General features: G+C 53.7%; 5 protein-coding genes across 5 annotated transcripts in view; all 5 read right to left on the bottom strand.

Annotated features, from left to right (window-relative positions):
• Positions 1-343, bottom strand: part of ABB37_00634 (putative mitochondrial mitochondrial carrier protein (MCP3)) — a gene marked incomplete at its 3' end in the record, with an annotated part of 1841 nt that extends 1498 nt beyond the window's left edge. Inside the window, exon 1 of the mRNA XM_015796914.1 lies at positions 1-343. This exon is cut by the window's left edge and continues 1498 nt beyond it.
• Positions 344-2636: 2293 nt separating this feature from the next.
• Positions 2637-5084, bottom strand: ABB37_00633 (putative 4E-interacting protein; the record flags this gene model as incomplete). Its single annotated transcript, XM_015796913.1, has 1 exon — positions 2637-5084. The coding sequence occupies one exon, from the start codon at positions 5082-5084 to the stop codon at positions 2637-2639; it is 2448 nt and encodes an 815-aa protein (XP_015664921.1).
• Positions 5085-9101: 4017 nt separating this feature from the next.
• ABB37_00632 (hypothetical protein) lies at positions 9102-11564 on the bottom strand (the record flags this gene model as incomplete). The annotated part of the gene is made up of 1 exon (XM_015796912.1): positions 9102-11564. Exon 1 carries the CDS (start codon positions 11325-11327, stop codon positions 9102-9104), a length of 2226 nt encoding a protein of 741 aa, XP_015664920.1. The 5' UTR covers positions 11328-11564.
• Positions 11565-12880: 1316 nt separating this feature from the next.
• On the bottom strand, positions 12881-14044 carry ABB37_00631 (protein kinase A catalytic subunit; the record flags this gene model as incomplete). Its single annotated transcript, XM_015796911.1, has 1 exon — positions 12881-14044. The coding sequence occupies one exon, from the start codon at positions 14042-14044 to the stop codon at positions 12881-12883; it is 1164 nt and encodes a 387-aa protein (XP_015664919.1).
• Positions 14045-15104: 1060 nt separating this feature from the next.
• ABB37_00630 (putative PRP8 protein) lies at positions 15105-22939 on the bottom strand (the record flags this gene model as incomplete). The annotated part of the gene is made up of 1 exon (XM_015796910.1): positions 15105-22939. The coding sequence occupies exon 1, from the start codon at positions 22407-22409 to the stop codon at positions 15105-15107; it is 7305 nt and encodes a 2434-aa protein (XP_015664918.1). The 5' UTR covers positions 22410-22939.
• Between the last annotated feature and the right edge of the window lie 435 nt (positions 22940-23374).

The raw sequence follows: 23374 nt of genomic DNA, 5'->3' as shown, positions 1-23374 counted from the left end.
GGGGAGGGAGGGGAGAGAGCGCAAACGGAAGGATAGAAAAGCAAAACTCGGCCGCTTCGAATTCAATGGAAGAGGTAGCTTTGCTGCTACGGCGACAAGTGCGAACAGCCCAACAGCGAAGAGAGGGAAAAAAAAAAGAAGAGGAAGAGGCTCTACGGTCAGAATAAGATTTGGTGCTAAAATCGCTCTCTCGGCACGTGATTTCGGTGAGGATAGAAGCAGTAAGCAGGCGTGGGACAAGTTCAAAACAGCAGCCCCACGCTCCTCATGCGTATACAAGAAAAGAAAGACAAGACGAAAAAGGAAAAGGAAAAGGTGTCAACGTCAAGTATGGCGGGCAGCTAGAGAGAATGGAGCCCAAGAGTTAACGTCCGTGGTAAAACAAGAGAGAGAGAGATGGGGAGGAAGAGGAAGAGGAAAACGTTAAACGCACAACACGACTTTTTCTTTTCTTCCGGTATGTGAGTTGTGCTCTTGTTTCGTAGACGCACGCTTCTCATCGCACACACAACACATCGGGGATACAACGAAAAATCGTGACGCCCGTCTGCGTATCCCTGATAAAAAAGGAAAACACAAGAGCTTGCTAAAATGCAGCGTTGACGGCACGTGGCGTTGACGACAGGAGCATGAAGCAAAGGGACGAATGACACGGGGGCGAAACCAGCTGGCCTCCGCGGCCCATAGCAGGTTTTCGCCCGCCTCTCAACCCCCCAAAAAGCGTAGAAAATACCCTAGACACAAAGGCTCTTCAAGTCCTCCGTGACGTCGAGATTCTTGGCGGGGGATGAGATATGTAAACGGGTATACGGTGCTTCCTTGGTGGCTTTTATCACGGTTTTACTTCAATTTTTGCTTTCTTTCCTTCATTAGTTTTTGAAACACATCTCTTCTATTTTAACGGCCGCCAACCCTTCTGTCCCATCCAGATTGAAGTCCGTACACGAATATATATATAAAGAGAGAGATCTGTTGCTTTCGATATGTGCCTTTGAATGATTGAAACGGTGGAAAGAAAGAAAGAAAAAAGCGGCCGCTGCTGAGAAAACAATAAAGAGGAAAAGAAAAAGAAAAGACAGAGGTGTTTTACTTCAATAAAATACGTGCGCTTCGTGGACAGGAAGGAAAAACGAAAAAAAAAAGGACTGAAGCTCCCTCCTTGGGTGTCGGCGTGCATTGTGCACTATCATCAGGAAACTGTCGCACCGTCGCAGCGCCAAAATAATAATAATAATAGATAAATATAACTACAATAGAAAGAAAAAGAGGAAGAAAATTTCAAAAGAAGAGTGTTAATATGAAGATGAGCTGCCTCACTTCCCACACTCTGAATCCCGCTAAAGGATGGAAACGCACAGCGAGAAAACACGCTGTCAAATTAGTTTAAAACGAAAAAAAAATAGGGATAATAATAAAGATAAAAGCAGCCCAATCAAGTACACTAGGGAGAAGAAGGAAAGTTCCTCGATTGTCAGCCCTCCGTATCTACATGATTTTCACAGTGCCCTTCTTTTTGAGTCGATGGAAGACCGCTTTCAAGTTTAACAGCTTTGAACAACGTCATTTAAAATTATTTGCATTCTATGACACTCGAAAAAAAAAAGCTGTTTTCTTGTTGAACACAGATTACAGGAGCGATTAAAAAAAAAAAGACCAAAATCTATCTTTTTCCCCCACCCTTTGGCGCCAAGCTCCATTTGTACTTTTGCAGACACTTCCCAGACGCCGTGGAGCACAAACGGATCAAAAAACAAAAAAATGATTACCAAAGACGACGGTGTGTTTCGGGCAGCACAGCACACAAAGAGAAAGAAGAAGGTGTGTTTGGACAACTTCGATTTCGTGTCTCTCACTCAAAAATCGCTTCTGTGCTATACGCCCGTAAAAAAAGAAGAGAAGAGAAAGTAAAAAAAAAAAACTGCAATGTGTCACGACGTCGCGTGTTTTAACCTTCGCAAAAAGTGATAAATGCGTCAAAAAAAAAAACACAAAAGCGAAGAGTGAAACGAAGAAAGCAGGAAAAAGGGAAAAACTTTATGGACATACACAACGCGGAAAACGAAAAGGAGGACGATAGTACACGAGAACGAAAAAAAAAAAACTATATATCAACAAAAGAGGAGAGTTAAAGACCAAAAAAAAGAAAAATGAGAAATGCAAATGCTCCCGGTATCGTATTGATTGGGCGGTGCGACATCTGCGGATGGCTGTGTAGCGTGCAGCAACAGAACATACGCAAAAAAAAAGAGAATCTTCTTGAGCAAGTGGTAAATACAACAAACGTTATCGAAAGAGAGGAGAGCACTCAGGCGGAGGTCAGAGGTGATTCCGTAGAAGGAGCCACAGAAGCGGGAAAAGAAGAAAACACACAAGAACGACGCACACACGTATATGCACTCAGAAACAAAAAGTCTTACAAAAATCACAGTGGGAAAGGAGAAGATATGTAAACAATTAGAAAAAAAAAAGTACGCAAGAGGCATAGGCATGAATATTAAGAAAATAAACAGCACGTTGTGTCACACTATTTCTATTTATTATTATAATTGCTATTTTCGTGTGCGGGAGAGGAAGCGCGATACAAGTCGCTGTCGAGAACAAAAAGCGTTTTAGGTTAACAAAAAAAAAATGGACGTTTAGCGGCGCTGCTGCTGCTGCTGCTGGAAAAGGTACTGCGCATTCGTGGCAAACGGGTTAAACTGGGGCTGTGGCGGTTGCGGCTGCGGCTGCGGCTGTGGTGCCTGCATGAACACGGTGCCATCCGGGCGGCGGAACATGACGGGCTGCCCCGACAAGTAGAAGGGTTGCTGCTGCGGTGGGGCGGCAAAGTACTGGCCTTGCGCGTTCATCATGATCGGCACCGGCATCCCTGGCGCTGTCATCTGGGGAGGCGGCGGCATCTTGTTCACCTGCTGCGGTTGTTGCGGAGGGCTGGCACGCATGCCGTGCTGCGCAAGTCCCTGCTGCTGCTGCTGCTGTTGCTGCTGCTGGTGCTGGTGCTGTGGCTGTTGCGGAGACTGCGGCATCGTCATCCAGGGGAGTTGCTGCTGCACCTGTTGCTGCTGCTGCAGCTGCGGTGGTGCTTGCTGCACGTTCATTGGTGGCGGGGGTGGCGGCAACTGCTGCTGCTGCTGCTGCTGGTGCTGCGGCATCATCGGAGGACTGGGTGGGACCTTCATTCCTGTGGGAAACTGCTGAGGTGGCGAGCGTGGCACTGCAGCGAGGTAGGCGCCCATCGGGTTGGACATGTTCTGTGGCATTATCGGCGGTGTCTTCATCGCGGCCATTAGCTGCGGTGGGGCGGGCTGCTGCGCTGGTTGCGGCTGCTGCTGCAGTGGTAGCTGCGGTGGTTGGTGAACCTGCTGCTGGGGTTGCTGAAACAAGGGCTGGGGCTGAGGCTGCTGTACCTGAACGGCCGGCGGCTGCGCCGGACTCGGAACGCCACCCTGGCGGGCTTGCTGCATCAGCATACTCTCCAGATCAGCCGCGGCAAACACCTTTGCGACGGGTGGCTGCGCTGACAGGGCGGACGGGTGCGGCGGCGGCGGGGGGACGGCCGTTGGCACCGCCTTGCCGCTCTTCAGCAGCTGCTCCAGCTCCGCCGCAGTCCACGCACGCGACGGCGCGGGCGGGTTGGTGCTGGCCGCCGGCGTGGCCGACGTCGGGCGAGACTGCTGCGTGCTCAGCCCCAGCACGCTCATCTTGAAGCCCATCGCGGCGATGGAGTTGCTCTGCCCATCCGCCGACGCCGATGGCGTCGCCGATGTGGCAGCAGCAGCGGCAGAAGCAGCGGATGACGGGGCCGTGCTGTAGTTCATGGCACCGCTGCCTTGCGACGGTGCACTCGGCGGTGGCGGCGGTGGAGGCGGCATGTTTCCATTGTTGCCCATCCCCGTCGGCATCGTCGTGCTCACCGGCGGCGGCGGCGGCTGCGAAGAGGACTTCAACTGCGTCGGCGAAGACTGCGGCGTCGTGTTGGGTTGCTGCTGCTGCTGCTGCAGCGACTGCTTCAGCGCGCTCGCCATCGACGGCGCCGTGGCCCACAAGTTCGGATCGCTCTTCACGTTGCCCCACGGGCTCGCCACGTAGCCGGGCGTGCCGCTGTTGGCCGGGGTGATGAGCACTTTGGGCTGCGTGACGGTGTTCGCAGGGGCCGCGCCGTTCGAGGCGGTCTGCGCGGCCGTCGTCGGTGCTGACGGCTGCGTTGAAGCCGGCCGCTGCGCATGTGCAGCTGGTGGTGCCGCTGCTGGGGCCTGGGCCGAGAAGAAGCGAGAGCGGGCCGCGGCTTTCGGCTGTCCGTCGTCGCTGCCCATCGTAATCCCCGCCAACAGCCGCTCAATCTCGTCCGTCTCCTGGCTCTCGACGTCCGCCGGCTCGGGCTCCTTGTCCACCTGCTTGAACTTTTCCAGAGCCTGCTTGAGCTGCTCCCCCCTACGATCCTCGCGCTCCATCGTCTCCGTCACGCGCCGCCGCTGCATCGCGCTCTGCTGCAGTTCGTACTCAACGCCAAACTCGAACGTCTCCTGATTGCGGTTGCCACGACCGAAGCGTCCTCCCTCCGGTGGGGCAAAGCGGTCGTATCCGCCTTGACGACGATCATCGCCGGAGCGACGGTTGCCGTTACCGTTGCTACCGCTGTTGGTGTCCTCGCGGCCGTTGTTGTTGCCGCCACGACGCCCATCCGTAGCGTTGCCGCGCGCGTTGTACAAGGGGGCTGGCGAGCTGTTGGAATTGCTGGGGCCGCCGCTGTGGGCGTTGGCGCTGCTGTTGGCGGTGTTGCTGCCGCGGCCAGTTCCATTGGCATTTGGGTTGCCACCACCACTGCTGCTGCCATCGCGATGGTTGTTATTGCTGTTGTTGTTTGGCTTGGGCGCGTTGAGTGCCAGACCGCTGCCGATGATGTTCGTGCTGTTGTCGCCGGCGGCGCCAATGTCCATCTCACGCCGCTTGGGAATAGCAGCCGGCTCGGCAATCTCGATCACATCGAACTTGCCGATGATGCCGGGGCTCACCTCAATTCCGCTGGCCAGCGCAGCAATGCGGAGGAGCTCCTCCCGAGTGTACACCGTACGAAGCGGCGGCATGGCGGTGGTGGCTGAGGTAGAGGTCGTCGTTATGTATATTGTGTTTGCGTTCGTTTTATGAAGAAAAAAAAAACAGAAAAATCAAAAGAAGAGGATAAACCTTATCACGAAAGTTCAACAACGTAGTGCAAAAAGAAGGGGAAAAGATAGTAATAGAAACGGTGATATACTGAAATAACGTTCAAATCGCTAAAATGAAAAAACTGGAAAGAAAAACCAACAGCAAAATAATAATGATGAGAGAAGAGAAAGAATGCCGGTGAGACACGCGTAAGCTTCTTTTTTGTTTGTTTGTTTGCTTTTTGAAAGAGAAGAACTGAAACGTAAAAAGGGGTTCGTAGACGCCACGCGGAAAAGGTCAGGAGCTCGACGGCTTATTAAAGCAAAGAAGCAGCAGAGTTGCTGAGGTAGAAAACTATAAAGCAACGGTTTTCTTTTTTTTCTTCTGGTGAGAAGTAGAAAATACGAATGAACCTGGAAAAAAAAGAGTTTGGTTTTTCTTTTGCCCACGTCAATGGAAATGAAAACAATAATTTTTTCTTAAAAAGAGAGAAAATATATTAAAGAAAATTATACCTATGTTTCACTGTTGTTGGTTTTTGTTCTTTTGGGGGGGTTTTGTAGTAGTAGTAGTAGTAGTAGTAGTAGGTTTTGTGTTTTCTTTGTTCTGTAAGAGAGAGAGTGTGTATAATAAATGTGGTGCTGCAGAGACGAATCGAGGAGAGCAAAGTGTCTTGTTCAATTGGCGATTCGCTTCAGTACTTACACTTTGAAACAAATAAAGAAAACAACTTAACTGCACGCTTGCCTTCAGTTTCTTGTTGCAATCAGCGAGAAAGTGGAATTTAGTGCAGGGATAAGAGAAAGAGATATACCTTTGCAAGCTTTGTTTTAGTTTGCTTAGTTACTGTTTTCTGACGACGTCCGCCGTAGTCTTCGCCGCAACCGGAATCCACAATCTGCCGTCGCACAGACAAGTCAGCAGAACAAAAAAAAAGGTTAAAACAAGGCAGCGTTCACGAAGAAGAAGAAGACAGGAAACAGGAAACAGAAGGAGAATGAGAATCCGCGAAAAGGGAAAAGCACGGAGCACAGAAACCGTAACGAGAAAGAGAAGAAAAAAAAGGGTAACGCGTCAGATGACAAGGGGAAAGGGGAAAAGATTAGATTAGCGAACGAAGAGAGAAAATATACTCCAATAAATATGCCACAGGTTTCGAATAACACATACAAGGAAACGAGACAAAATATGTTTCTCCTTGCGGTGATTGCTGAGGAAACTAACTGAGAACGGGGGGAAAAAGAAGGAGCTTTTCGGTTGAACCCACCAAAGTAAAAATAAAACTCGATTCACTCTCTCGCGTTGAGGCGACGGAAAACGCAAAAAAAAAAGGAGTTGCCACGATGAAAGAAAGCAGAGTAGCTCTCTGAGATAACGAAAAGCTGAAAAAAGAGAGAAGGAAGAAAAGAAAAAGCACTCAGCCACTTCGTCAAAAAAAAAAGAGGAGGTAGAACAAACAAAGAGGGGGGAAAACGGAAAATAAGGGAGTAGGATACAACGGAGTTTATAAAGGAACGAACTTTTTTCTTGATCTTTTCGTTCTTTCTTTTTTGATGTTCAATAAATATCCGAAGATGCCGCAAAAGCGGTGGATATAAATGTGCGTGCACCGTCAATACCGTGACGGGTGTAGGGAGGGGAAAAAGGGGGAGTTAACAGGAGACAGGCTGCTCTGCGCGCGCACGTGTATGTGGGTATCGCTAACAAAGATACTTATTAAGCGACTGAACAGCGAGTTAGGTTGAAACAGTGAAAAGAGATTTCGTCCAAAGAAAAACCGAAAAACAAATGCTCCCCGGAAGAAGAAAAAGGCAGGAACAACGTAAAAACTAATTCACCGGTAAATGTCGAACTATTCTTCGTTGTTCGCAGACATACAATTGTAAACAAAGAATACCGAAAAGCTAAAATACAAAAAAAAACGTAGTGAAATAGGAAGGAAAAAAAAAGAAGAATCGAAGAGACTAAAAGGAGAAAAAAAAGGATCGTCAGAGAGAACAATAGTATTTGAGGATGTGCGTTGCCGGTGTGCCGTATCTTAAGCTTGAAAGCTGCGCGAATGGCGAGACGAATTCTCCTATACGACTCCGGCTACACGATCAAAAACGAAGAAAGAACAGAGAAAAGGGGAAAGTGAGCGGGGAAATGTGACGTGTTGAGGTTACGACAAAGGCGTTGTTGCTGTTGATTCTTCCTGCGCGATTGAAGTGTCCCACGCACTGTTAAGACGACAGCAAAAAATATATATATATATATATATAATAATGATAATAATAATAATAAGAAAAGAAAGACCTGCTTTGGAAGAGCAAGGCAAAGAACGAGTACTCCTAAGTTTATGTCACAGAAGAAAAACTTTAAACGAACCAACGAGTCGTGGAAACAAAAACAGAAAGCTTGAGCTTTTGAGGTCTTTTGACTCAATTTTCTTTGAGAGAACGTGTGTATGTGTGTGAACTAAACAGCTACTTGTCTGTTCGTAGGTTTTTTTATGATTACTATTAACGTGAGCTTTTAAAACTATAAACAAGGAAAAAATCGAAAAAGAGAGAAGCTCAAAAAGCAGTAAGTGTTGTTGTTGTGTTCTTGTTTTTTTTTTGGCTTGGATAATCTTTGCTCTCCTTCGTGTGTTTGCTTATGTGCAGAGTAGCCCCTAACCTTAAACTGTCACGGCACCCGACTGCTAAACTTTTCTGTCGACACACGAAAAACAAAAACGCATAGAAAGAAAATCTTCAGCAAAGGGGAGGGGGGAAGAAGGGAAATTTGCAAAACGCCAACTATCTACGAGAAACGTAGTACAACTGCAGCACAAACGTTCTACGACGAAGAACAACAAAAAAAGGATGCGCACACAACGCGTCAGCACACGGGACACAGAAACACGAAGCTGAAAAGGACAAAGAAACCGGTTGAGTACAGAACTTGTCAACGTGTGAATAAATCGAATGTAGCGCACCAACGTTCTCTTTCCTTCACTCGAACCACAAGACGACGAGAGAAGAGGAGCTTCAAAAAGACAACGCGGAAGGTGGAAATTGAAGTAAATATAAAAGCGAGAACGAGAAAAACGGAACAGCTTACAAAAAAAAAAAGACCAAAAAAAAAAAGCGAAAGCAAAACAAAAAGACAAAAAAACAATTTCTTAAGAAAATAGGAAAACAAAAAACCGAGAAAAGCAATAAGAAAAAAAAAAGGGAAAAGAAAGAACGAGAGATGGGAGAGATGAGAGAGGTGGAGTGCAAAAGTTGCAAATCTGTTGGGATGGGGTGTATTTTCGTGGGGGCGATTTTGCGACGAATAAGAAAGCAGAAAAGCAGCCGACGGAACAAGGGAAGAGGGAACGATGAGAGGAGAAAGAGAGAGAGAGAGAAAAAGGAAGTTGAGCTTGCTGTTTTTCGTTGGAAACCATCGAGGAGAGCAACGCATCAGTTGCTTTCGTCGGTGTAGACAACCTTTGTGGAGACCGCGACACTCCTGCATTCACGTGTAAGTGTGACAAAAAAGTGCAAGATCCAGTCCCACCATCTTCGCTCACACACGAGATAACCAGAAATCGCCTTTTCAGTTGTGGAGCATCTCTGTTGCGGTTGCTTATTTTCCTTTATGTAGCTGTTGCTTACGTAATCTAAACTTTTCGCGCCTGAAAAGAACAGTTTTCGTTAGTGAGCAAAGGTGAACAGGAAAAAAAAACGACGAGTGTCAGTTTTTGAAAGGGTGAAACGTAGAAGACAGAACGAGGATGAAGTAACGATGTGCTGCAAATGCTTGCCACTCGCTGAAGAAGTGCGCGCCAATGGGTATCCAGCGTTGCTGCGAAGACAACCCGCAAACAGCTTCATCGCGCCACCATAGATCACTCCTCGATGCGTAGCGCTTCCCCTACGTAGCACTGCCACTCCTGTTATCGCCTCTGTGTGTGTCATCTCCTAACCTTGTTGAGTTGCGCGCACCTGTCAGAGCTCGATAGGATCATCAGCGGTTCCTTGTTGCTCACCCGTGCTCGTCTCTCTGCTCCTTTTCCGACCGTTCCCTGTCGTCCCGGCTCCCTCACCGGTCCATGACGCGCTGCTGTTGCTTGAGATGGGGGTCCCGGTCGCCGGGGAGTCCTGCGGCGACGACATCGACCGGGGGTGCAACACGTGAGGGGGCGTTGGTGCGGTTCGGGGGCGTGGCCGGCCGTCTTCGTGGGCGACACGTCCATCACCGTTGCCGTCGCCGCCGCTGCTGTTTCGTTGCTCCTCTGCCTCGCGTTGCTCGGCGTCATCGTTGTCGTTGTCCGTCGTCACCACATCCGCATCCTCGCCGGTGCGGTTGGACGGGTGCCAATAGTACTTGCTCTCTGTCGCAGTCCCCGGAGAAACGCGCGCAGAAAGCCGCAGGTAGGCCGGGTAGGAGTCCGAGCTGCCGAAGGAGCTCAAGTAGCTCCAGAGCACCGTGTCAATCTGCACGCCCTTGGGCCGCATCTCGGCATCGCATAGCGCGCAGTTCCAGTACGCGCCCTTGTGGCTGCTGACGAGGAAGGAGTCGAGATCGACGCATTGGAGGTGGCGGCAATGCGGTCCCCGCACAGGGATGGAGAGCGGCAGCTGCGAGATGGGGCACTTGGTCGTGATAACCGGATCGTCCACCTCCAGCCCGTCCTCCTCCTCGTCGTCGTCCAGAATACGCGCGTAGGACTGCAAGACCGCGGCGTTGTTTGACACAAGCAAACTCGGGGGACAGGTGGGAGTCTGCCGGCGTCCGTTTCTGCTCGCCGAATCCTCGAATGCTTGCTTCACCTGCGCCACGTTGCGACACCCCAGCCGGGACAGCAACATCGACTCCGTCACCTCCTCCAGCGACCGCGGCTGCACAACCGCGACAATTGCGGGGGAGAGGTACTCCTTGTTGAACACGTCCGTCTGCATGCGCTGACTCGTTATGTTGCGGCTCAGCAGGTAGGTGATGTCGAGCGGGAGAAACGTTTTGGCGACCTCCTGCTTGCGCTCCGGCCACGACCGCTTCCACGGTGTCATGACGCACTGCTCGTTGACGTATACGACGAACTCTTTCGCAGTCGGCCAGCGCGCCGGGATGTTGGGGTGGTGCAGCGGAATAACGTACACCCGCAGCCGTCGGTTGTGTACGGCCTCGGTGTACTGCACCGGGATCTCGAACTTGAGCGGGGAGGAGCCAAAGCGGAGTTGGAAGCGGCGCGCCACGTTCAACACGCAGAAGAACGGCGGGGCCGCCTCGTTCAGCAGCGCCAGCTCGTTCGTGGCCGCCGTGGACAGCGGCAGGGTCGGGCCGACGGTGGAGAAGGGAGTTGCGGGGTCTGTCGCCTGCTGGTGCGGCAGGGAGGCTGCGGCTGGGGCGGCTGCCGCCGCGTGTTGGGCAATCGTTGACGAAAGACGCTCGTTGGTCGTCCACGACGTGGTCAGGCGGGACGGCGCTTCCTTCGCCGGCTTCTCATCCTGTCCGGCGCTGCGATCTGCGCTGCCACCGCGCGCCACCGCCGGCTCTCGTCGTCGTGCAGGAGGCGACGTCGCAGAGGAAGAAATCTGCGCAGCCGCCGCGCCTGTCGGTGACGCCCCGTTCAGCAACGCCGCGGACGATGCAAGCGGCTGCTTAGCGGTGGAAACGTGATCTGACAAGGACAGAATGCGAAACGAGCGTCTAGGGCTGGTGGGGGGTCTGCCAGATGCGGATGAAGCAAGTAGCAGCCCCGTCGCGGTTTGTTGCTCTGCACTACCTCGGCCAGAGGTAGACCGTCGCTGCTGGTCACTCGCGCTGTCGAGGGTCGGCGAGGTTGAGCCATCTCGCGCATCGGACGTGTCGGCAGACAGTGGTAGCGGCGTCGCTGTGCTTCCCGGGGATCGGCGCAAGGCTGGAATGCACTCGCGGTGTGCGTCAATCACCCGCACCGCCGCTGCGGCCGCCTGTGCGAGCTCCTGCTTCTTGCCACTTAATGGGAAAATGGCCGCCTCCCGTAGCTCGCCGTGCTCACGCAGCAGATCGCGCAGCTCCTGCATCATCTTGTGAAGGTCCTTTGCGAGATAGCGGTCTTGCAGCTTGCCGGTCAGCACAATGACCTTAAACTCCTCCAACGGCACCGGGTTTGGGATGACGCGCGTGTGCAGACGCCTCCAATCGCTCTCCGTCATGCCGCGAAAGTGCACTTCGCCATTGTAACGGCTCATGATCCAGTGCGTCCTTTCATACAATACGTGTGACCATAAAAGACGTTGAGTTGGTGTCTATGTAGTATGAGAGGAGTTCGATTACGTAGCGCCACAAAGCACGTCTTGTCCGTCAGTGAGGCGTTCAATATAAACAGCTATATGAGTTGAGCCACACAAAGCGTGTCTGTTCTTTTTACTGTGTTGTGCAACTCACAGAGCGCTCCTCTAAAGTTATTTTATGTATGAAAGACCTCTAAATCCGAGTGAAACCCAACGCGACGAAGAGGACACAGTGAGAGAGAACAGTTGCAGCTTCCTTTCTTCACGATCAACGCAAGAGAGGCATCAGAAGGCGAAACCACAATCACTGGTTGCTACGTGATTCTTTCTTCCCAACTAAACACCGGTGAAAAGCAGAAGAGAAAGTATATTGGCAACGCCATAAGCACCAAACAGCGGAGGAAGGAAAGATGAGACCACCACCACCACCCTCCCCAAAAAAAAAAGGAGGGGGCCAATGCAACGTACCTGATAGAGAGCCGGTGAGGCGCACCGTTGTCATGTAGAAATCAAAACAACTTGTTCTCTCTTCACCGCTGGAAAAGTCAGCACCTCCCATTGCAGTGGCTCTTTTCTTCTCCTCCTATCCTTTCTGCACGTTCACGCCTGCTAGAGATGTGCCCGACAGTTTTATCATACACTAACTTTACTTTACTTTTTCCAGTATGCGCGTGCACGTTTGTGTCACTGGGCAGATATGCTACATGGGGAAGAATCCAAACAGAAAAAAAAAACCAAAAGACTATATAGATAGGATAAACAGGCGAAAAGTGGTGCCATAAACAGCAAAAGATGAGAAATTCAAGCTTAGTGAAGCTGCAAGCATTCTCAGACGTTAAACAGGGAAACAAAAGTTACCTTCCTTTTTTTTAAGAACAGAAAAAAGAGGTTCCACAAGAGAGGGAGAGGAAAAAAATACGCAGCGAAATCGGAATTCGACGACAGAAATTTCATTTGAAGTGGCGGTGGCAGGAACAGGAAACCCAACAACAATAAAAGATCGCTTTAATTTTTTTTAAAGGAAATCATCGTCGTAGGCGAAGCAAACAACGACACCACACAGTGGGAAAGATAGAGTTCAAGTTCAAGTGGCACAAGGAGTGATGACAAGGATATAAGGAAAAGGGGAAAAAAGGAGGAGAAATCAAGGAAGAAGAAGGGAAAAAAAAAGAGACAAGAAAAAAGCATATTTGATTATGTTGAAAAAAAAAAGAGGACAAAGCGACCGAATGTATGCGCTGGTGCACTGCCCACGAGTGACAAAAACCACCCAAAAAAGTTTTCTGAATATCAGAGAAATGTGGAGGAGATAGTCCTCCGCCACGGCTGAAAACATAAAAACAATCACCGCGGGAAAGGGGAAAAAGGTAGCAGCAAGTACATGTTGAGCATAGCGCAACAACACAAAACAAAAAAAAAACGAATGTACAATGCTAAGGTGCATCCGTGACACGTTCTCCTTTAGATATATCGACGTCACAAGCGCAGTTCGAGCAGAAGAGCCGTGTCAACTAAAATTCTCTGAACTCTGCCTGCTGAACGGGTGTCAGCGTGGGCGTACGGTCCACGGGACTGTCCGGAAACTTCCCAAAGTTGCTCGTGTCGCCAGCGCTCTTCACCTTCACAGGGATCGGCGCGGGATAATGGCGCGCGTACAGCTTGTCCCAGTTCGCCCCGTGGAAGTACGGGTGGTTCTTCACGTCCGCCGCACCACCCTTCAACGCTCCCAGCCGCTTCGTATAATCTGTCTGCAGCAGCCCCTTCACAAGGTCGCGCGCACGCCCGTCGAACCAATTCGGAAACTTCAGTCGTCCAGAAAGAATCTTCTCGTAGATACGGAATGGCGTGTTGTCGTAGAACGGCGGATAGCCGGCAATGAATTCGTACAGCAGCACGCCCATGGTCCACCAGTCCACCGCCTTCCCGTGGCCCTTGCTTTGGATCATCTCCGGTGCAAGGTACTCTGGGGTCCCACACAGCGTGAACGTCCGGTTCGGCACCTTCTTCGCAAAGCCAAAGTCCGTTAACTTCAAGTGTCCCTTGTTGTCCAGCAAAAGGTTCTCGGGCTTCAGGTCGCGATAGATCACGTCCAGCGAGTGCAGGTACTCGAAGACCAACACAAGCTCCGCGTGATAGAACTTCGCCACATCGTTTGGAAACCGCCCAGCGGAACGCAGATGCGTGAATACCTCTCCACCCACCACGAACTCCAACACAAAGTACACCTTCTTCTCGTCCTGGAAAGAGCACATCATGTTCACGATGAATGGGTGGCACAGCTCCATCAGAATCGCCTTCTCCTGCCTAAGGTGCTGCTGCTGCTTCATCTTGATGATCTCGCGCTTCTTCAGACACTTGATCGCGTAGTACTCGTCCGAGCCTTTGCGATGGGCCACGCGCACGCGACCAAAGGAGCCGGTGCCCAGCGTGCTTTTCAGCTCAAAGTCGCTCAGTTTCCAGCCCGACGTGTCGGGCTTCTCAAAAGTGTAGCGCGGTTTCGGGTTCTCGTAGGAGGACGATCCGCGATGGGAAGAGTTGGGGTCAACCGCAAGAATGGACATTCTCGGTGAAAGAGCTTTTGATGGTACCTTCTTGGTGGCTACAGGCATGTGCGCCATCTCGTTCGGGAGGCACTCTATGTTCATCATCTTGGACGGCTCGAGGAGTCGCTGCATCGATTCTGCGCCGGGGAGGTTTCTCTCCACGAACGCTCTCAGAAAAAAAAAGTGTACAGTCCACCGGTGACACCACAGTTTTATCTTCGTGGTCGCCTACGGAGGAAAAGAAAAGAGTTTCTTTTGCTTTTGAAAAATGTGCCGAAGTTTCGCGCACTGCCCGATGAAAACGCGGACGTCGAATGATTAGTCCGGATTGGCTTCAGACACTAAAAAAAAGGCAGCCTTGCGTCGCTTCTCTTAAAGATCTGGAGATGAACAAAAGTGCCTGCTTAACAGAATTTAATGACTGAAAAAAAAAAACCGAGAGGCTGAAATGCACGCAACATGACGAGTAATGCGTTAATTAATCGGTTGTGCACGTCGAGAACGGAGAGAAGCGTGAAAACAAAAAAAGAAGGAGTTAGGTGAGGATGGAAAAAAAAAAGCCAGATAAGAGAGAGTTCTTCTTTTACAGTAGAAGAAGCGATGCACGTTTATTATTATTGCTGTTTAGTGCAGGCGTTTTAAAAGAGTCATCCTTATAAAGGGTTCGGACCTAAAAGCTCTCTTTCTTTCTTTTTTGCTGTTTCGCAAATAACCCGTTGAAGATCAATACTCGGCATTGCAGATGGCAACACGGTTTCCTTTTCTTTTTGCTGCTGCTGAGAAGCACGAGCAGACGTGTTTCTTTTAACTCCTTTCCATGGTAGTACGCCGTCTTTTTCCTCCTTGTTAAGGAAGCCAGCGCTCGCTTTGCTTTCTTTTAAATAGAAATATGTCGCTCTGTTGTTGTTGTTGTTTTTTTTAAGAGAGTGTGTCTAACGTACTGTCGAGTGGATTTTGTTTTAAGATGAATATCGCCTCTGCCGTTTCCATTTCACTCGTTATACTGACATCAAAGACATCACATACACACACAGGAACACACAATCCTAGCAAACCTTGCAAAAGAACGACAATTTCGTGGAAAGTCAGTTGGCCGGCCAGGTGCGCTTAATGCAAAAAGGAAGGAGCGTAAACAACAAAAATAAAAGAGCGACACCTCACACAAATGCTTCCACCATCATTTTTATCTCACTCACTCAGTGTTGGCCGTGCCGGCCTCGTTTTCAAAAAGGTCGTCTGAGTCCGCCATGTCCACGGCCGCGACGGTCTCACCCATTCGCGCGAAGTTGATGAAGTGCTCCGGTCGGTGCAGCGGGTCGAAGAAGGAGAGTGGGAGATCAACGACGACGTCGAACTCGGTGTTCTCGCGCCACAGGGCACCCTTGAAGAAGTAATTCCACGCCCGCTCTGCCGGCACCAAAAAGAACCCTCGCGCCTCCGTCGAGAGCGTGCCGCGACACGGTGAGTAGTACGCCGTGTCTGCGGTCTCTGGTGTTTTCTTCAAGAGTGCCTCGTACTGCTGCTGCGCCCAAGCGATGCCCTCCGCCGTGGTGCTGTAGCATCGCACCATCACCCCCTCCTCGGACATCTCTAGTACCGCAGTGAGGAAGCCTTTCGGCACCATGCCCTCGTTTACCTCCAGCGCACGCGCCTGCAGCGCGAGATCGTGCGAGGTCAGCTGCGCCTCGCTCTCCCCAACGCGCAGGAGGCCCAAGAAGGACAGGTTGCCTTCCTGCAGAGCCGGCGCGTCGAAGGGGATGCGCGGTGGGGTGCGGGACTCCACCGCCGTGCCAAACTGCGGCGGGATCATCACACACAGAACTTCCTTAATGTTCGGCGAGTCGGGCAGGGCGTGGCCAAACATGTACGCACAGCATTGCACCTTCACATCGCAGCACGCCAGCAGCTTTTGAATGGTGTCCTCGGCAAAGATGAGCTGATCACTTGCCCCGGTTGCGCCAGCGGCGTCAAAGGTGACAATGGTGTTCTCGTCCAAGAAGGCGGCGTCCGCAAGAGACCGGGGGCGCCAGTTGTTGTCCAGCGCCGTCGCACCAAAGTCGAAGGCCGCCTTCACCTTGCGCTTCACCACGTCGCCGCTGCTGGTCACGACGCTCACGGTCTGCGCCTCCGCCAGCTTGGTGCGCCGCATTTGCTCAATCTCCTTTATCTCCTCCTGCTGAATCTCCACATTCACCATCTTCTTTCCGAGCAAAATGCCCTCCTTTTCCTTTTCGGTGAAGTCTTTGGGGCTCACGTTCATGCGGCGCGCGGAGTCTGCGATGATCATCTCCTGCAAGCGGATCGATACTTGCTCCCACTCCTGACGCGTCGCGTACGTCGGCCAAAAATGTGCCGCGCTCACCTCGACGTGCAGGTCCGGCACCAGAATTTGCCGCGTGCGCTGCAGGTTAATGTGGTAGCCGCGCAAGACCAGATTCAGCAAGTTGAAGCAGGTGATGGGCTGGAACTGCAGGCTCTGCTGCCAGTCATCGTAGATGCAAAACTCCCAACCTTTGCTTTCCATCGCGGCGATGCGCAGCTCCACCAGCCGGCTGTGGCGCAGCACCATCGGCAGGGGCAAGTTCAGATCACTCTGGCCAATAATAATGTTCGGGTAATCGAGGACGAGCATGTTGTGCAGCGTCTGTCGAAAGCGGGAGCGGGTCACGATGATCTTGCTGGGTCGCTCACTTGGGGGGCAGCTGCGCAGCCACGACGCAATCTCCTCCGCCGCCTTCTCACGGGCCAGCTTGGACCGCCGCTTCTGTCCGGCAAAGACGCTCTTGTGCACCACACTCATCTTCAGCGAGCCGGAAACGGGCTCGAAAACGAGCACGGCGCCGTTCTCCGACTTGAACTTCTTGCCGCCATCCGGCGTCGGCTGCTCGCTCGTGACGTACGTCGCGCTGTCATCCACGATCCAGGTGCGCATGCCGCTGGAGAAGAGCTCCGCGATGTTTGTGTCCGACAGGCTCGCCTCGGTAGGGGCGGAGCTGAACAGGCCAAGGTCGCGCTTCATGCGATCGCGCAGGGTGTTCAGCGTGATGTTGTTCTTCATGATGACCGGCAGGAGCTTGTTCATGAACGGCTTCATTTCAGGAACCCAGTAGCCAAAAGCGCTGTGGCAATTGTAGGCGAGGTCGATGGCCACCACGATGCCAGCGGGAAAGGGGTACATGCGAGCCGTGGAGTACTCGTAGAACTTCTTGCGCGCGTACTCGGCGATGTTGTGGCCGTCGTAGTTGCCCCAGCGCAACTGGACGTCGATCCAGTACTTCGCCGTGGTGTTGCTCTGGTACACGTCGCCCGCCTCATCGGCCAGGCTGGTCGGCTTCGACGAAACGGACCAGCGGGCGGCGCTGACCAGCACGACGTCGGCCGCCGAGCTCGTGAACGTGTAGGACTTCTGGGGGTGCTGCTGTTGCAGCGTGACAGAGGCGGCGCCGAGGTCGATGAGACTGTCCTTCAGCTTGCTGGCAATGTCGTTTACCACCGCCGCGTGCGACTTCTCCCACAGGGAGCCGCTGAAGATTTTGATGAGCGACTTCTTGATTGTTTCGAGCTTGCCACACATGAAGACACCAGTGGTCTCGACCTTCGACTCGAAGCCGGCCTGGATGTCGGAGCGGTTGATGGTAGGGCTCCACCACAGCGCAAAACGCTGGTTCGGCACCTTACTCAGACCAGCGCGCTGCTGCTTCGCCAGTTTGCTGTCCTTCTTGGAGTTTTCAAAGCCGCCGGAGCGGTCGAACTCGATGCCCTCCCACGACGGGAAGCCCGTGCCCTTGAACAGGCTGTGCTCCAGAATCGCCTCTACTCCACCCAGGGCGTTGTTCATGTCGGCGCGGTAGCGCTCCATCACTCCGCCGCAGATGTTGCCGTCGTGCTCCATGTGAAACCACCAGTTCTTCAGGTACTTGCCCGCGATGAAGCGCTGAAACTCTAGGCGAGCGCGGAAGCCGGCGTCGAAGTGGAAGAGCGGCGCGTGCCGCGAGAAGCGGACGCGGATGCGGGGGATGCCTTTATCGATGATGTCCTCAATGTCGTCGAGGGAGACGCGGCCGCCACGCGCCTTCGCCTCGCGTTCGCGGGTGCGAAAGTCCAGCCAGGCCCTCTCGCTCTCCTTGATCTCCGTCTCCCACGGGGTGTAGTACTGCAGCACGTTTGGGATGGGAATGCCCTCCTCGTTCGTGAGGCCGGCGTAGAAAAACTGGACACCGGTGCTGGTCGTCTTGGAGTACACCGTGTCCTTCGCCGGGATGAGAGAGTGGCCTACGGAGAGCATGCCCAGCCCGCCAAGGTCGGAAGGAGCGTAAAACATCGCGGGCGGGAAGCGCGACTTGGCACGGGAGTTCAGCGCCATCATGACGCGGGCCTGCATGCGGTGCTCCGCACGTGCGAGGATCGCCTGCAGCTCCTCGGTGCCCAAGATGGCCTCGCGGTAGTAGGGCACCAGCTCCGTAATGAGCGCGTTCCACTTCGCGGCGATGCTGTGGAAGGTGGAGCTCCCGACCATCATGACGGTGCGGCGCGCCTTGTTGCGGATCATGTTGATGTGCTCTTTGGACACCTGCAGGAAGGCGCGGCACGAGATGTCCTTGGTGGTGTGGTTGCGCAGGCTCCACATGGACTCGTTCTCAAGCACGTCCTCCTCTGTTCGCACCACGGGCAGCAGCCGGACCGAGAAGCCAGCCATCTCGAACAGCAGGTTCGGGTTGTCCTTGGAGTACACGCTGACGAAGCTGTTTGCCTCGCTGACGGTGGCGAGCGACGGCGGGAGCCGGCCGCGGAACTCCCACAGCACGGCGCGGGCAAGGTTCACGTCAGACAAGAACAGCCGCATGCGCGCATCGCGTGGCCACTCCTTCGCGTTCTTGAACCCGTACACAGACGCGTTGACGGCGCGCATCTCTGGATCGCTCTGCGTCTCTTCCAAGTAGCGCCGTCGCACCTCGTCCGCCTCTGTCTTGGTGTAGCGCAGCAGAAGGTACACCTCGTTCTTGTACCGGCAGTACGCGCGAATCGGGTGCGACGTGGCGAGGTAGGGGTCGCGGAAGAAGGACATAAACGGGTTTGGCTTCAGGGCCGTGCCGGCGATCTCCTTGCTGCGTTGCGTGCCGAGCAGCAAGACGTCCATGATAAGGCCCCAGTACTGCGCCAGGAAAGAGGAGAACATGAAACCACGAAGGAGGCCCTTGTAGTGGTGGTAGCTCATGTCCTTGAACTCGACCACTACGTCGTGACGGCTCACAATATAGTCGACAAGAGACTTGTCCATGATGAGCTCCAGCATGGGGCGGAAGAAGTTCCACTCCACGTTGTCGTAAAACGCGTCCTCCAGGTCGCTGTGCAGCAGCACGACCGACTCGTCGTGTGTGACGTCCCACACGTCGGGTGAGTTGTTGATGCCCTCGCACCACTTGTACAGCAGCTGCGGCAGCGGCTCCACGTCAGACGGCTTCACCCAGTTCGGGAACAGACGCTGCACCCCCATCGCCTTGTACCAGAGGTACTGATCGAGGAACGAGTCCACCATCTTCTCCTGCGGGACAACGGTGTAGAGCGGGTAGAGATGGGAGAAGTTGTCCATGTACTCCACCTCAACGTTCTTGAAGCGGCGCTGGTGGGCCAGGACGTCGACGATGCGGGACAGGGCCTCGTGCGGAGCGTTGAAGGCTTCCTCAATTCGCGCCTGCTCCTCGCGCTGGTTCGCGGTGAGGCGGTTGGCGATGTTGTGCTGGTCACGCAGTCGGTTCAGCGAGAGCTGCAGCAGCGAAAGCTCGGCTGTCTTGGACGGATCGGGAAAGCTAATCTTCTTGAATCCGCGGTCGCTCAACCAATTCGCCATCATGCGGTACATCTCCGTGGCCTCGGCTGGCGCGATGATGGTGGCGGCGTCCTCGCCGGACATGTAGCGACGCTGCCTCCGCTGCTCATCCATCAATTTAATACGCGTGAGGCGGCCCAGGTTCTTCATGAAGGCTTGCTTGTCCACCGTGTCCCCATCGGCGATGCGGCGGCGCTGCAGTTGCGTGGTTCGAATGTACTCCTCTGAGCGCAGCTTCACGTACTTGTTGACGAGGTCTGTCAGCGGCTTCGCCAGTCCTGGGACGCTCCACGACGATCCGGCTCGCCAGTGGCGGAAGGCCTCGTTCATGTGCTGGTCCATCGTCACGATAACGGAGTTCTTGACGTTGTCGGGCAGCATCTCGCGCAGTTCGCGGCGGAACGCCTCCTTAATGTTGACGTCTTTATCCGGCTCCACACGCTGGCGGGTGATCTTCTTGCCAGTGAATTTTCCCTTCTGCACACGCCCATGCAGCACACGGTCGGTTAGGTTGCTCAGGTAGCGCTGCAGCAGCGGTGTCATGCCACGCAGAAAGAACACCCACACCCGCCACGCAGGACCCCAGAAGCCGCAGCCCGGTCCGCTCGGCACACCGCCAACGTTAAACTTGCTGTACAGCATGTGCTTCACGTCACGGCTACGCTTGATCTGCCGCATCGCGCGCAGCTTGTAGCGGTAGACGCCGGTCAGCACACCAACGTGCGAGAAAAGATACTGGGTGGCGTCGGCCAGCTGCAGGGCATCCGAGGAACCGAGTCGGTACATGACGTGCATATCGACGAGTCGCTTCACAAATCCCAGCAACTCGCGGATCATGTGAAATGCGGGGCCCAGTCGACTCTTCTTAATCTCCTTCGTCGTCAAGGTGCGGGTCGGCTTCGCTTCGAAGTTGTAGTCAATGTGAACGTAGGGCAGACACTTCATGTTGATCAGCTGGACCATCATGTTATGGCCCTGCCGCATCACCTGCAACGCGGCCTCCAGCCACTCCATACGCGTCTTGGAGAAGTAGCGCATCGCCGCCATTTTCGCCAAACGCCGCTTCTCCTGGCCGTCGTCCATGTCCGCATTCAGCGCAACTTCTTCAGCAGCAGCAGCGGCACGGTTGTTCCGCCGCACCGTGCGGTGAAGGGAGCGCTTGACGTGGTACTTCAGCAGCTGCGTGTAGCTGCGCAGAATCTTGTCGCGGGTGTCGGTGGTGGTCATCTCCGGTGGGTCCTGATACCACTTGTCGCACAGAGGGACGTCGATGCGCCGCTTCATACCGCCCTCAAACGAGTTGTAAGGTTCCGGCGCAAAGAGGAGGGAGAGCCCCGTCTTGGTGCCCGGCTGCTCGAGCGGCAAATCAGCCAAGAACGGCTCAAAGTCGTCGGGAAGGTCAAGCGGCACCTCAGCAGGGTCCTCCGTGTGCTGGCCGCCGGCGCGGTCCCACATGGAAGAGCACAGGGCCGCCTTTGACCGCGGCACGTCGGTGTACTTCTTTTCCACCGCCTTGACTGCGTTCAGCGACGGGTGGAACGTGAAGCACGGCAGCTCCGGGTCATCGTTCTCCACCCGCAACGCGGGCGGGTAGTGGTACGGGGCGAGCTCCACACCGTCCACGACGGCTCCGTAGAGAAAAGGAAACGCGATCTGGCGCTCCGTGAGCATCGTAAAGCGCGGCTTCCGTGGGTTGTCGCGATGGATGATGCGACGCAGATCGTTGAACTCCGTCCAGTCCTCATCTTCGTCCTTCTGCTGCCGGATGGCAGGCGGAGCCTCAAACCGTGGCCCGCGCGGGATGGCGAGGTGCATTGCTTTCGCAGCGTAGAACGACTTGAGGTCCCAAAGATAAAAGTAGTTCCTGTCGTCCAGTGACGGGAGAATCGGCGCGGCGTTGCGGTAGAGCGCCTCCATCACCTCTAATGTGAAGTAGTACCCGTTGGGCCGACGCGGGCCGCGGATCTGGTTCGGGGCCGTCAGACGAGGAAACGGGTCGTAGAACCAGTCTGCGATGGCGGCGCCGTCCTCCTCGTCGAGCTCGTCGTGTACTGCCGGGGGTGGGACGCGATCCATCAAGTAATCGGCAAAGTCCAGCGGCGGCTCGTTCTCGTCGCCTTTGTGCACCGCCCGCCGAAACCCACCGCCCTCCTGGAGCAGCTCCACTTTGTTGGCGCGCATCTTGGTCCACATAGAGCCCCACTGCGAGACGTAGAGCGGCTCCGCGACAGTTGGGGTGTCGTCGACGATGGTGAGCACGCCGCCAACGTGGTAGACCACGCTCACGTACCGCGCCTCCTCCCACGGCATCGGCATGTTCTCCAACAGCTTGAAGAGGGCAAGGGGGATGTAGGGCAGCATGCCAACGCACAGCTTCCGCTCCGACTTGAAGCGTTTGCCGCCGAGGTCGCCGTTGTCCTTCACCACTTTGCGAATAAACTCCGGCGGCATGAAGTCCTTCTCATCCACCGCGGCACGGTAGGTGGCACGGAAGCCGTAGCGCTCCGTGTTCATGCGGCGCCACGCGTGGATCTGCTGCTGCCGCGCCTCGCGCTGCTCCTCCTCCTCCATCTTGGCCAGCAAAGTGGGATCGGCAGTGGAGAAGTCGTCGTCGAAGCCGGGAGGTCCGGCGACCTCCTCGTCAAGCCCGGGTGGTGCAGCGTTACTCATTTCGACGTGAATATGTGTGAAGTCTGTCGTGTTTTTTGCTGTTGTTGCTATTACTGTGGCTATTGTAAGATCTAGGGTCGCCGTTGCAGATAGTTCAATCTATTTATGATTCGTGAGCTCCAATCCAAAACGGTCCTCCGTTGATTTACGCCGCCGCAAAAATGATTTTCGGTTAATTACACGAATACTGCCTTTAGCACAAAAAAGAGTTGTGGCTGAAACCAAAAGAGAAAGAGGTCTAGCTCCGAAGCACGCTGCCTGTGTTGTAGAGTGGGAAGGTGGCCGAAGGCTCGACGGGCAGCGGTGTAAAACCACAGACGTACACACTGAAATGGCGAAAAGGCGCCTTCCGTGAGGTGTCAGTATACAATGAACGTCACTAAATCAGCACGACACAGTCTTCAGAAACAGGAGGAGATGGAAAGAGAGAGGAGCGCTGATGCGCCACGACCCGTTGCAGATCTTTCCCTTTCTCAGCTCCTATCAATACGTTTCGGTACAAAGAAAGCACAAAGGAAGAATGAGCAACTGAAAGAAGAAGAAAAGAGGAAGGACGCGTGAAGAAGAGAGGTAACAAATTTACACGCTGCAACAAAGAAAGATGCCCAGTGAACGCTATATGAGAAGGAAAACCGTTTTATGAACAATTGTGAGCACAAGCAAAGGGTGGTTGCGCTTCCCTGAACCGTTCGACTATGGGTATCATAGTGTGTGCACAAACCTTCTCTTCCGCTTCCTGGAGAAACTTCAGCCGGCCTCAACGGTTGACGAGGAGGAGGAAAATGAGGTGCACTCTTGCAAACACAGAACTTGCCGTGCGCACGCGCTTCTTGTCCCACGAAGTGGCCCGGGGGGGGGGGAGGGGGGGGGGGTCTCCCGGCAGGATGTTTCGATTTTCTCGTTCGTGTATTTGTACGTCCTTACGGATTCAACACATTCCAGCGTACGTCCGCACAACGGCAACG

This window comes from Leptomonas pyrrhocoris, assembly GCF_001293395.1.
Source record: "Leptomonas pyrrhocoris isolate H10 chromosome Unknown, whole genome shotgun sequence".
NCBI classification, from domain to species: Eukaryota; Euglenozoa; class Kinetoplastea; order Trypanosomatida; family Trypanosomatidae; genus Leptomonas; species Leptomonas pyrrhocoris.
This window is presented reverse-complemented; position numbering and strand designations above follow the sequence as displayed.